This window comes from Stenella coeruleoalba (genome assembly GCF_951394435.1).
Source record: "Stenella coeruleoalba genome assembly, chromosome: 20".
NCBI lineage: Eukaryota > Metazoa > Chordata > Mammalia > Artiodactyla > Delphinidae > Stenella > Stenella coeruleoalba.
In genome coordinates, this window is record NC_137166.1 from 52,780,665 (window position 1) to 52,793,834 (window position 13,170).

At 51.5% G+C, this 13,170-nt stretch overlaps 1 protein-coding gene across 1 annotated transcript; it reads right to left on the reverse strand.

Annotated features, from left to right (window-relative positions):
• Positions 1–573: 573 nt before the first annotated feature.
• KLK5 (kallikrein related peptidase 5) lies at positions 574–12,234 on the reverse strand (the record flags this gene model as incomplete). Its single annotated transcript, XM_079906663.1, is given in 11 exon segments — positions 574–591; positions 593–730; positions 3,969–4,279; positions 4,282–4,457; positions 5,386–5,650; positions 7,465–7,520; positions 7,522–7,546; positions 7,848–7,942; positions 9,040–9,156; positions 11,829–11,940; positions 12,153–12,234. Coding segments are annotated over 11 exon segments (1,395 nt in total).
• Positions 12,235–13,170: the final 936 nt, after the last annotated feature.

The following is a 13,170-nucleotide window of genomic DNA, read 5'->3' on the forward strand; positions in this document are numbered from 1 at the left end:
TTCCCCTACTACAGGGGGAGCTTCACGCAGCAGGAATTTTCCTCTGTTTTGCCCGTTGCAATATCCCCGGCATCTGGACACATTCCTGGCAGTCAATCAATATTTATGAATAAAATGAAAAGCAGATCGAGTGAATCTGTTTGCTGCAAGTGAAATAACCTAATAGAGTGAACACAGCGGTGCCGAGGGGTGAGGGACTTGTCCCTGGCTGCCCGGCCGTTCAAGGAAGAGACCACACACGGAGCCCACTTCTCAGACGTTTTATTTCTGGGACCAGATTTGGGTCACAGCTGCAGAGAAGGTGGACTCTGGACCTGAGGAAGGAAGCACTGGGGAGACAGAGGTGCAGTGCAACTCTCGCCCCGGTCATTATGGGAACTGTCTTCAGGATCCGACCAGAAGGACCTGTCCATCCACTGTCCGGGAAGGGGGACCTCGATTCCAGGAGACTGGGGGTGGGGCACTGGAGAGATGAACCACCTCAACATTTTGGGGAAGGAGGTGGTGTCTGGAAGGAGTGTTGGGGTCCCTTCAGGGGGCGAGGGAGGCCAGAAAGCCGGGTCCTAGGACGACTTATGCATTAGACTGGATAAGTGTCCTGGATCCACTTGGAGAACCGGCAGAGGTTGGTGCAGACGCCGGGTCTGCTGGGCTGGGCGCAGGGAAAGTCTCCCCAGGACACAAGGACCTGGAGGGAACCACTGCAGACCACGGGGCCTCCGGAATCACCCTGTGGAGGAGAGAGAGGGGCACAGAGAGGTGGTGATGTGGGGAGGTGAGGGAGGGAGTCACAGAGATGAAGAAGGACCAGGGCAGCAAGAATAGAGACACAGACAATGACAGTGAGGGAGACACATGTAAAAAGAGACACAGAGAGAGAATATTAATATCTCACCCCACGTTCACCCTTTGGAAACCCCCTCTGTCCCTGTCTACCCAGCCCCCAACCTCTTTTCCGTCTGTCTTCCTCATTGTGTGTCTCTGTGCTTCCTTCTCTCTCTCTCTCGCTCTCCCCTCCAACCTTTGAATATTGTGTTTCTCCTACTGGACACCCCTTCCTTTCCCTTCCTCACCCTTCACCCGTCCTTGACACCCATCCGCCTTGCACGTATACCTCACTTTTGCAGAGAGGCAGTTCTCAGCCCCTGGGTGAGGGGTTCTCAACCTGGGCGCCGCCGGCGTTGGGACCAGATGATTCTTTGCTGTGGGAGGGTGTCCTGTGCTTTGTAAGGCATTCAGCAGCATCCCCCTACCCACTCCAGGCTAGGAAACCCCTCCCTCCCCACCAGACAGCGGTCACAATGACGAAAAACATCTCCAGGCATTGCCATGCATGCCCTGGGGCGTCAGAATTACCCTGGGGTTGAGAATCACTCCCTTGGACTAATTTAGGTTGCCTGTGCTTAATTCCCCATAGCTCCCTGTAATTACCCTTCTGTAATAATATTCAGCACTCTTTACTGTCATTTCTTATTTATGTTGACGCAAAATACCTACAACCTGGCTTCCTTCCCCATTATAATGCAGACACTCTTCCCCAGGCAAAAAAAGCTTAGCTGCCCCGATCGCTAAATTTCAACCTTTCTCTCATCATGTTTTGTTCGCCCTCGTTCCACATCCCTGCAGTTTCTTTTGCTCGGAAGGTAGTTAACTGCTCTGAGCCTTGGCTACTCGTCTGTAAAATAGAGTTAATAATAAAGGTTAAATGAGTAAATTGAGCGGATGCATCGGAAACACTTAAAAGAGTGTCTGGGGGCTTCCCTGGTGGTGCAGTGGTTGAGAATCCGCCTGCCGATGCAGGGGGCACGGGTTCGAGCCCCGGTCTGGGAAGATCCCACATGCTGCGGAGCGGCTGGGCCCGTGAGCCACAGCTACTGAGCCTGCACCTCTGGAGCCTGTGCTCCGCAACAAGAGAGCCCGCGATAGTGAGAGGCCCGCGCACCGCGGTGAAGAGTGGCCCCCGCTTGCCGCAACTAGAGAAAGCCCTCGCACAGAAATGAATACCCAACACAGCAAAAATTAAAAAAAAAATTTTTAAATAAATAAAATTAAAAAAAAAGAGTGGCAATTAGCTAACTGCTATTAGTGTTATAGTATTAGTAGTATTGTTATTATTTCTTGCTTTTAGCGGCCACACCCAGACCACACTCTGGTATGAAAAAGCCACTGGAGGTCTAGGGAAAGAAAAGCAAGGTGCTACCCTTGGCTACAGAAAGGCTAGTGGTTTAAAATGCTGACATCCAAGTCAGATTTGCCTTCTTCCGATAAAAACCCCTCCACCCATCCCTCTCTCCGGATGTGGGTGCTTCCAATGTTAAGTGGGGACACAGATTAAATTGGGAGATCTGGGGAGTTGCTGCAACTGTCACATTTGTGAGATTTGCGGGGGTGAGTGGGGTGGGTGGGGAGATTTTCCCAGCCATCAGAATGGGACTGGAGTGCTGTCTGAGCCCACAGCTTACTAAACACCAAGATTACTGAAACATACATCCTGCCAGCAGAGAGCTTGTTAATTTACATTCCTCTAGACCCTTCCGGGACCTGAATACAGGGAAGCGTCCTGAGCTGTAACAGTTTAATTTCTGTCATCCTCAACAAATAAAGCTCCCGTGAGAATACAAAGAAGGTCCGTACTGGGGATGAAGAAATATTTGCTGGACATTGGGTCCCACTCATCTGTCCAGCCTCGACCCCTGTCCCCCGAACACGCTGGCTCTTTTTTTATTCTTTGAATCAGCCGAACTCCTCCCTGCCTCAGGGCCTTTGCACATGCTTTTCTTGCCCTTAACCTTTGCAAGGCTGCTCCTTTGTGTCATTCAATCTCTGCTCCGATGCCACCTCTTTGAGGCCGTCCCAATCACCCTTCCAGATACTGCCCCCCATCACTTGCTTTCATAAAACTACGTTTTATTTCCTGCACAGCCCTTACCACTCTCTGAAATTACCCTGTTTATGCAGTTTCCTGACCATAGGATTTTTTTTTAACCTTTTTGCTATTCCAACACCTTTGTGATCCATCCTCTCTATTAAATATTTTCGTTTAAAAATACCGACCATGGGTTTCTGTTTTCCTTCCTTAAGACATTTTACTCGCATTTGCCAGAAAGCTTTCACACCACAGATTTTATGGGAATGAGACACTTCAGACTGCATCTGCCTGAAATGTGCCCAAATAACTAAGACAAAACTGCGATGTATATTGTATGAAGGGTGGCCCTTAGATGTGACATCTCTATTCAGGGCACATCCTGCCCTTCTATACAACACAGCCTTGATCTCTCCCTTGAGACCAGTGGCCATTAGCTACGTGGGGCCCTTGAGCACTGAAACATGGCTAGTCCAGACTGAGATATGCTGTCAGTGTGAAAATACTCATTGGCACGAACAAACCAAAAACAAACACACAAGGAAAAAATAGAAAAAGAAGAAAAAACAAATAAAACAAAAACAACCAAAAAAATACACACTGGCTTTCAAAGACTTACTATGAGAATAAAAGAACGTAAAACACTCCATTCATAATTCTTTTATATTAATTACCTTTTGAAATGATGGTACTTGGGATACATGGGATTAAATAGGGTATATTATTACAATAGTCGATTTCAGCTGTTTTTTACTTTTTTTACATGTAGCTACTGGAATGTTTAAAATTACATGTAAGGACTTCCCTGGCGGTCCGGTGGTTAGGACTCCGCGCTTCCAGAGCAGGGGGCACAGGTTCGATCCCTGGTCATGGAACTAAGATCCCACATGCCCCACAGTGGGGGGGGGGGAACCCCACAAAAAACAAATAAAATTACTCGTAAGGCTCACATTATATTTTTACTGGACAGCACTGCTCCAGAATGAGCTCTGTGAGCACCGATCTGATCATCGCAGGGTCCCCAGCACATAGCAAGGCTCCAGGTGACATGGTTGGTCTCAGTGTGTGTCTGCTGAATGAATGGAGAAGTCTCTAGCCTTACCTTGCAGGAGTCTCTGCCGGCCTGGTCACCAGCACAGAACATGGTGTCATCTATCTGATTTGGATAGGCCGTCTTGCACCTGTCCTCACTTAGCACGGTGATGTCCAAGCACTGGAGGACTTTGGGGAAGGGCCACAGTGAGTGCTGGAGGACGATGGGAAGGGGCAGAGTGCTCAGAGACAGAGAGGGGGAGAAGGCAGACACAGGTGGGCAGCGGAAGAGACCTGGACACTCCCCCTGGGGACTGCTGGTCGTTTCCCAGCCAGACGCCAAGCAGCTGGTCCCAGCGGATGGACAATGGGAGGCGTTGATGGCCTGACGTGTTGAGCCTCACAGATTCTTTTGTTCAGTTTGATGAGCGTCAGGTCATTGGAGTGGCCGGGGTGGGAAGAGCCAGGGTGGGGGATGGATTTGATCCCCTGAAACAGCTGCTGCCTGGATTCATAGATGGGTGACAGGGAATGGTGGCCAAGACGGATTCTGAAAACTCTGAGGAAGATGGTGCCAATCTCGACCGACTCTGGTCCTTACCCCCATATCCAATGTCAACCCCAATGCCAAACCTGCTCACAACCCCAATCTCACCCCATCCACAAATCCATCCCCGGCACCATCTTTCTCTTCAACCCCATGCCTATCCCCATCCCAGTCACAACTCCAAACCCATCTCCATCCCCTCCCCAGCGCTAACCCTAATCCTCTCCCCACACAGAAACCACCCACATATGCAGTCTCAACCCCAGCTCTAACTAACCATGCCCAGCCTCAAAGCCAACCATCTCCAACCCCACCCATAACCCTAATCCAAACCCCATCTTCCATCCTACATCTATTCTGAAGCCCCACCCTATCCCCATTCCATTTTTATCTCCGCTCCATCCCAATCTCCACCGACCACTAATTCTAGAGCCAAACCTAATTCTATCTTCATCCCAAACCATCAGCATATGACCAAACCCAAATCCAACTCATTGATCGACCTCCAAACCCCACCCTAACCCCAGCCCCAATCTTCTACCCACCTCCAAATCATCAACATATGCATTCCCAACTTCAAATTCAGCCCTCTCCAATCCCATTCCTCTCTCTAATCCAGCTCCATCCTCATCCTGTCCCATCCCACCTCCCATCCCACCTCCAGTTCCAAAGCCAAACCAAATCACATCTCTATTCCTAACCATCCAGCATTTGCAATCCTAGCCCCGAATCCAATTCACCCCTAACTCCCAGCCAGTACCACAACCTCCTCCCCAATCTAACCCCATCCCCACCCCAGCTCTCCTCCCCAGCTCTACCTCCCCCTGCTTCCTCATCCCCGTCCCATCCCCCCCACCGCCATGCCCCATCCCCCCACCGCCCTGCCCCATCCCCCATCCAACCTTCCCCCCTCAGCCCTCCTCTCGGAGCCCCCACTCACTGCTTTCGGCAGTGGGCAGCCGTGAGCAGACACTGCGAGTCCACCAACACGGCCCCGCAGTACAGCTTGTTGGGTCCCAGCAACAGCGCACCCTGCCACGGCTGGCTGGGCCTCTCGCAGTCGGTCCCATTCACGAGGCGGCTGCTGGTGCCGTCAGACGCCCGGGTGTCCTCCCCGGCCCCAGGTCCGAGGTCCTGGGTGCTCCCGGAGGGCCCGACGGCAGAGGAGTCGTCGCAGGAAGCAACATCATTTGTGAGAACAGGCTCTGGGGGCAGAAAATAGGGGTGGGGGGGTTGCCGGAAACAGAGCTCGGGAGCGGGGCTCGGACTCGGGGGCGGGGCTTATAATCCAGAGGCGAGACCAGCCCGAGGAATTCTGACCCCCGAGGGGCGCTTTTGTTGCGGGGCGGGGCGGGGGCGGGGGCGGGCGGGCAGGGCTGTAGGGGCGGGACCTGGTTTTAAGAAGTGAGGGTGGGGGGCGTCAAGCCTTAGCGAATGGGGTCTGGGCTGGAGTCGGCAGAGCCTGAGATGTGGGAGGGGCTCGAAATCGACTTGGGCAGGGCCAAGGCCAGCGTCCTGCGGAGGAGTCGATCCTATAAAGAGCCCTGGCTTTGGGAGAAGAGGCAGGGGCCGGGTTCTAGGAGCTGTGGTCAGGGCAGGAGGTGGATCCTGGCCCAAAGGAGGAGAGCCAAAGAGGCTGGGCCTTTCTTGGGGGAGGGGCACAGCTCAAGGATCCCTGACTGTAGATAGAGAGTCTGGACTTGGGGTATGGATGGGGAAAAGCGGCAGAGTCAGAGCTTGTGGGCTGGGCCAGAGTTGGAGGAGCAGAACCAGGAAAAGTGCTGAGACTGGGGTGGGGCTCCCGTGGGGTGGGGGGTGGAGAGCAGAGCTATTTTACGAATTCTCGAACACAAATGTGCCTCCTGAATTATCCTGCCCTTCTCCCTCACACAAACCTGCAGATAGGGGCATAGATATCCTACCCCATCACCGGTTCCCCCATCGTCTGTTCACGCGTTCACTTGTTTATATCCTTGCTGAGGACCCCGACAAGTGAAACCCTTGCTGCTGTCTTCATTTATGCACACAGTCCAAGAAACAGGCACACAACGGCTGTCACAGACGTGCACACGCACAGTTACACAGGGAGGCGTGCGTCGTCCCCATAGGGACAGTTACACACGCAGCTCTGCCTCGCGGTACACACGCTTCCCAGGTACACACATTCGGGGGCAGCCTTACGTGATCTCACTCGCTCACACACAGTGTTTTAGTGACCTGTGTATATATGCCTCGTGTGCAGACGGGTAGAGACTGCCACTCACTTCCGCACACAGCGTGGTGGCATGTGACAAGGTTAGACTCAGTGGACCAAGCATGACACAGGGCAAGTGACCTAGCGTCATCCACCTTCACACAGCCACTGTCTCGTGGTGACAGCCTCTTCTGCACGCTCAGTCTGTCACAGGAGGGATGGGCGCTCCACACACACGCACAGCGCTGCACCATCGCACGTACAGCCCCTACAGCCACACAGTCACACACAGTCACCCGTACATAGACCCTCAAGCAGCCACGTGTTTGCAAAGAGAGCCACACAAAATCCTGCACCCAGCCACAATCACACAATCACAAACGGCTACCCGAAGGCACCTAGCCACACATCTTCACGGTGCCAAGCACTTTTGTCACACACAATCCTGTCACACAGGGACAGAAACCAGCAGGCACACATACACAAAGCCACACACGGTAACACTCACAGTCAGTGATACACACACACCATCCTAAATGCACAAACACCCGGTCACACAATCCCATCTACAGCCTCAAAGAGTAGTCACACCTGTCACCGACGGTCACTCAGTATGGGAAAAGGCACCACACACACACACACACACACACACACACACGGTAGCAGTCATACAGCCACACACAATCACAAGTAAAGACAGACTCACATTCACCCAGCCTTGGAGCCATAACCAGTCACATGTGTTCCCCCAGTGCCACACAGAGAGTCACCGACAGCCCCACGACGCACAGTTACCCTGCGTGCACACACTGGGATTCTGGGTACCTGTCACCCCCGGAATCAGTGCTGTGATCAGTGCACCGACCATCCGCGCCCAGGGGTCCAGCTGTAGCCAAGGTCATTGCACCTGGCGGGGGTGGGGCGGGGAGGAAAAGAGAGTAGGGAGGCCCAGGTGATTCTGGGAACCCTTACCCACCCCCACCTTCTTCCCTTCCCTGTTTCTCAGAGCAGAGACGGACCACGAGGACATGGCCCACCCAGAGCGCTGAGATGAGTTGAGACTCAGGGCTTATAGACTTCAAAAGAATCAACATCCAGCATCCTCCAGTCTCCGAGAGAGGATGGAAAGAGGATGGGGGATGCATCCCAGACCAGAGCCAACGCAAAGACATCTCTCCCTTCCTATGCCCCGCCTCCCCAGCCCTCACCTGCCACGTCCCCCAGGTAGCGGGTGGGGGAACCCGCTCCCAGCGCCGCCGCCGCTGTCCTGCAGCCGCCTACGCCTCCGCTCCCGGCACCCGGCCTGGGTTATAACGACCCACTGATCCCTGGGGCGTGAGGCGCCCTGCCGGGCCTTAGCAACCACTCCTCCGGCCTCCCCCCATCTCCACCCCCAGAGCACCCCCTACCCAGTCCCGAAGGCCACTCCCTACCTCCCTGGCCCCGGGATGCGGAGGGGTCTCCGGAGGTCTGGCGTCTCACCAGCTCTGGGGCGCCCTTGGCGCAAGTGTTTTTCTGTCTTCCCCGTGCCTTCACTCATTCTACCTCCCTCCGCCCGCCTTCTCATCTTTCCTTCTCTCTGTGTTCCGCTTCCCTCGGAATCTTTCTGAGTCTCTCTCCGTATAAGGCGCCCACCCAGTGTCTCTTTCTGCTGTATTTTTTTTTTTACAGCTTTATTGTGGAAAAACTGAGGCACAATGAATCTACCATATTTAATGTGTACAGTGTGATGAGTTCTGACCCACACACTTCCAACCATCACCCCAGTCAAGATAATGAGCTATCACCCCAAAAGTTTCCTCAGGCCCCTTTATGTGTTGCTGTGATTCTCAGTTCATCTCTCTTTCTCTACATCCCTGGGTCTCTCTCTGTATCTTTTCTTTTTTCTTTCTTTCTTTTTTTTTTTTTTGCGGTACGCGGGCCCTCACTGCTGTGGCCTCTTCCGTTGCGGAGCACAGGCTCCGGACGCGCAGGCTCAGCGGCCATGGCTCACGGGCCCAGCCGCTCCGCGGCATGTGGGATCTTCCCGGACCGGGACACGAACCCGCGTCCCCTGCATCCGAACCCGCGTCCCCTGCATTGGCAGGCAGACTCTCAACCCCTGCGCCACCAGGGAAGCCCCTGTATCTTTTCTTTTCTGTTATCTCTCTTTTCTCTGTGACACTACCCTTCTCTGTCTCCCTATTCTCTGTTTCTATCCCTGCATCATCTTCTTCGCTTTCCTCTTCTTCTTCTTTCTTCTCCTTCTCCTCCCCCCCCCCCCGCCCTTTGTCACTGGCTCTGAGTATGTGTATCTTTGTGTCTTTCTGTTCCTCTATCTCCCTCACCCCCCGTTTGGGCCAGGAAGACTCTGGCCACTTTGCTGATGGACACCCCCTCAACCCCTTCTCTGCCCCTCACCCTGTGACCAGGGCCACCGGGCAGAAAGGGGCGGGGATCCAGTCTAGGCCCCCCGGCAGGTGCCTTACACAGCCTGTCTGACACAGCCAGGCGTGGGTGAGATTTGGGCAGGGCCACCTGTCAATGGGGAAAGAGACCAAGAGGCCAGGCTAGGGGGTGGGTGGCTCCCGGCCTCTTGGGAAATGGGGCACTGGGTAGGGAACCCAAAAGGTGTCTCCTCCCTCCCCGGTTCCTGGGCCACCCAGGGCTGCCTCTTCTGACCTCTTATGCATTCCAGCTCTTCTTTCTGTCTGCCCCCATACGCATCCATCTCTGTGTCTCCAAGTCTCTGTCTCCGCCAGGATGTAAGAGCCAAAGGCTCCTTTGACACCTATTTACTGAGCATCTACAGTGTTGCAGCCTCAGATCTGTCTGTGAAGAGAAATAGACAAACATGCCTGGAGATGCTGCCTTTGCAGAGCTCCATTCCTTGAGGGCAAAAGCAAAGCTGTCTTGTTCACTTCTGTAAGCCGGCGCCTGTTGAATGGGAGGTTTTAGAGCCCTGAGACTCGTTTCAGTGTATAGGGAAAAAAACTTAAAAACATAAAATTCTGGGGTTTGTTTTGGCGATTGCAATGAATATTTCATGCATGAAGGTGACAAATCCGGCAGCCTACTTCTTTTAAGCCTACAGTCTTTTAAGTTTAGCTTACAAACCTTTTTATTCCAAATATGTGTTTTGATTACAGGAAGGGTTTTGTTGTTGGTTTTTGTTTTCGTTTTGCGTTTTAATTTTTTTAATTGAAGTATAGTTGATTTACAAAGTTGTGTTAATTTCTGCTGTACAGCAAATCGTACCAATGTTTTCTTTTTTCTTTTTATAAGGATATGGCTGAGTCTTTTTTTGTAATTTATTTATTTTCTTTATTATTTATTTTTGGCTGCACTGAGTCTTCGTTGCTGCGCGCAGGCATTCTCTGGTTTTGGCGAGCGGAGGCTACTCTTCATTGCGGTGCGCGGGCTTCTCATTGCGGTGGCTTCTCTTGCTGCGGAGCACGGGCTCTAGGCACGCGGGTTTCAGTAGTTGTGGCACGCGGGCTCAGTAGTTGTGGCTCGCGGGCTCTAGAGCACAGGCTCAGTAGTTGTGGCACATGGGCTTAGTTGCTCCGCGGCGTGTGGGATCTTCCCAGACCAGGGCTCAAACCCGTGTCCCCTGCACTGGCAGGCGGATTCTTAGCCACTGAGCCACCGGGGAAGCCCCCAATGTTTTCTTAGGTCAGTCTCCCAAGGCAAGAGAAATAAAAACAAAAATAAACAAATGGGACCTAATCAAACTTAAAAACTTTTGCACAGCAAATGAGGTAAGTCTTTATAATAATGTTGGGTCCCATTTACAAACTAGTTAATTAAATATCTTCAAGCATTTAAAAACTACATTTCTAAAACCAACACACTCCATCTCTTCTGGAAGTCCTTCAGTTTTTAGGCAAACCTTCCAGAGCATGTAAATAAATTTATACATCTATGTATATTTTACTTATAAGTATGATCAACTGGGACTTCGCTGGTGGTCCAGTGGTTAAGACTCTGCACTCCCAATGCAGGGGGCCCAGGTTCGATCCCTGGTCAGTGAACTAGATCCCACATGCTGCAATCAAAAGCCTGCATGCTGTAACTAAGATCCTGCATGCCGTAACTAAGATCCTGCGTGCTGCAACTAAGACCTGGCACAGCCAAATAAATAAGTGTATATAAATATTTTTAAAATATAAATATATATATAAATATTTTAAAATATATAAATATTTTAAAAAATATGATCAACATTGCATTCTTTCAAGTATCTCAACACTGAATATAAAGTTGGGATGACCCTAACTTAAAAATCACAGGGCAATGACCCATTCCAAGTTGAAGTCAGAAGACTCTCCCCACAGTAGATAAAATTCTAGTAGACATACAAACACCTTCAACACCAAACGTGCAGAGATTCTGCTTCCAACAATATGCATGTTAAGGGCCGGGCCTTCAAACATTTCCATGCTCATTTTGAAAACATTATCAGAATTGGAAGAAGATGTTAGCAGAGCAGTTAGGACCCCAAACTCTGGCGCCAGCCCCCCGGCATTCAATTCTGACTTGACCACCTACTGTCTTCGAGACTTTGGGCAAACCATGTTACCTCTCTGTTATTATTGTTAGTATCCATTAAGGAAGATGATTTCCTCTCAGTTAACGGAAGTTGATTTGGGTCTGGATGTTCATTGATTGGCTTCTTCCTGGTGATCCCAGTGAATTTCATGCCCCTGTTTATTCTTCATAACTTCTAAAAGGGGTTGGTCAAGGTGGGCCCGGGCCATCACGTGACTTAATATTTTCATGTACTCATAAAAAGTCAATTACTCCCTCCCATCGCAAAAATTTCACCTTTGGTAAATTTCACCTTCATAAAATTTCACCTTTCTTTGGTTCTTGAAGCATCTAAGTGTGCTTTTTCTCAAATCTAAAGACCTTTAGACTCGAGAGACACTGTTCTTTTCATATACTGCCTCTGTCTTTGGACCGCATAGCTCTTCTATCATAAAATGACACATGACTGACTTTGAATATCTCCTATGGTGTGGCCGCTCTGTGTAACGATTTCCAGCTTCGTTCTACTCTATGCTGGGCAAAAATAAGGTTGCGATAAATGTTTGTGAAGCAAATGGACCGTTGTGTCTGATTCTCCCTCTGTTCCTAAATATTTCTCTGCTCGAAACTTCAGCTCCCATGTTGGACCCTCTTTTCCCTTTCTCTGGGGAGCCACTTACTGTCCCATTCGTCTTCCTGGGAGGATGCCTGGCTTAGATGGCGTTTTGTCTTTCTTGGAGATGGTGCAGTGGGGGTCAAGAGAGGAAGGCCTCTCTGAGGACAGGGACAGACCTGGGGCTTGGGGATAGGCGTGCCTGCATCAGTGTGGGATCACGCGCGGTGCACGTGGGTGGAAGAACCCCAGAAAGCATGTAGAAGCCTGGGTCCTCACCCAGTTCTGCCTGTCTGCCCCCCTCCTTTTGGGGAGAGCCTCCAGTCTCTACACCTCCCTGCCCATCCCCCTCTCCTCAAATGGACTGCAGTGAGATCTTTCAAATACCCACATCTGACCCTGTCCTTCTTTTTCTCAAGGCCCTCAGGATCAAGGTCAAGTGCTTCTGCCTTGTACTCAGGGCCCAACGCCATGTTCCAGTGACCTACTTTCCCAGCCACGTCACCTATTTCTCTGGCCTCAAACCCCAGCCCCCACCAACCTGGATGATTTGCCATCTCTGGATCACAGCAGATGTTCTCACACTCCCAGACTTTTCTACCGGTCATTAGCATCTTGAGTATGCCACCCACCCAGACTTCTCCACACGGCGAATTTATATTCAGCCCCCCTTCCAGCTGTCCCAGCCCCAGCCCCTGCTCAGCCCTCATCTTCTCTCCCTGCACCATCACTTCTACTCCCCCCTGGCCTCTGGTTTCTTCTTTCTGGTCCATCCGCACATGGCCCCAGAGCTGCTTCTGCTCTCATCCCTTCCATGGCTCCCCACTGCTCTCAGGAGAAGCCCTAGCCTCTCAACCTGGAGTCTGTGGTCTTTTGGGATGTGGACCCTGCTCTCTTTACCTCCCATCACTCTTACCCACACACAGTGGCCTCCCAGCCCTCTCATCGCCCTGCTTTTGCTGCTACAGAGGGAGTTTAGTGGAGAAAGCCACCCCTCAGGGCTAGCTAGGTGGAGGAGACAAGGATGTCTTCCCAGGGAGGAGAAAAAGCAAGTTGGGCTGTAAAAGGGAACTAAGGATATCTGGGCTTCAGAGAGGCAGAGGTGGGATAAAAGCAAAAAGTACCACTAATAATAAAATTCACTCTTTATTGTTCACACGGGTGTGCCAGGCACCGCGGTATGTGTTTCACGTGTTTACAGCCTTGAATCTCCCCAACAACGTAGCCACCGCCTTATGAGGGATATACGATTATTATCCTTATTTTAGAGATGAGAAAATCTATGCACTGAAGGAAGGCACTCCCACGGTTGCACGGCTAAGCAAGTGGGGGAGCTGGGAGCCCAACTCAGGTTCGGCCAGACTGGGGACCCCTTCTCTGTAGGAAGAAGTCGAGCCCGTGGAATAATT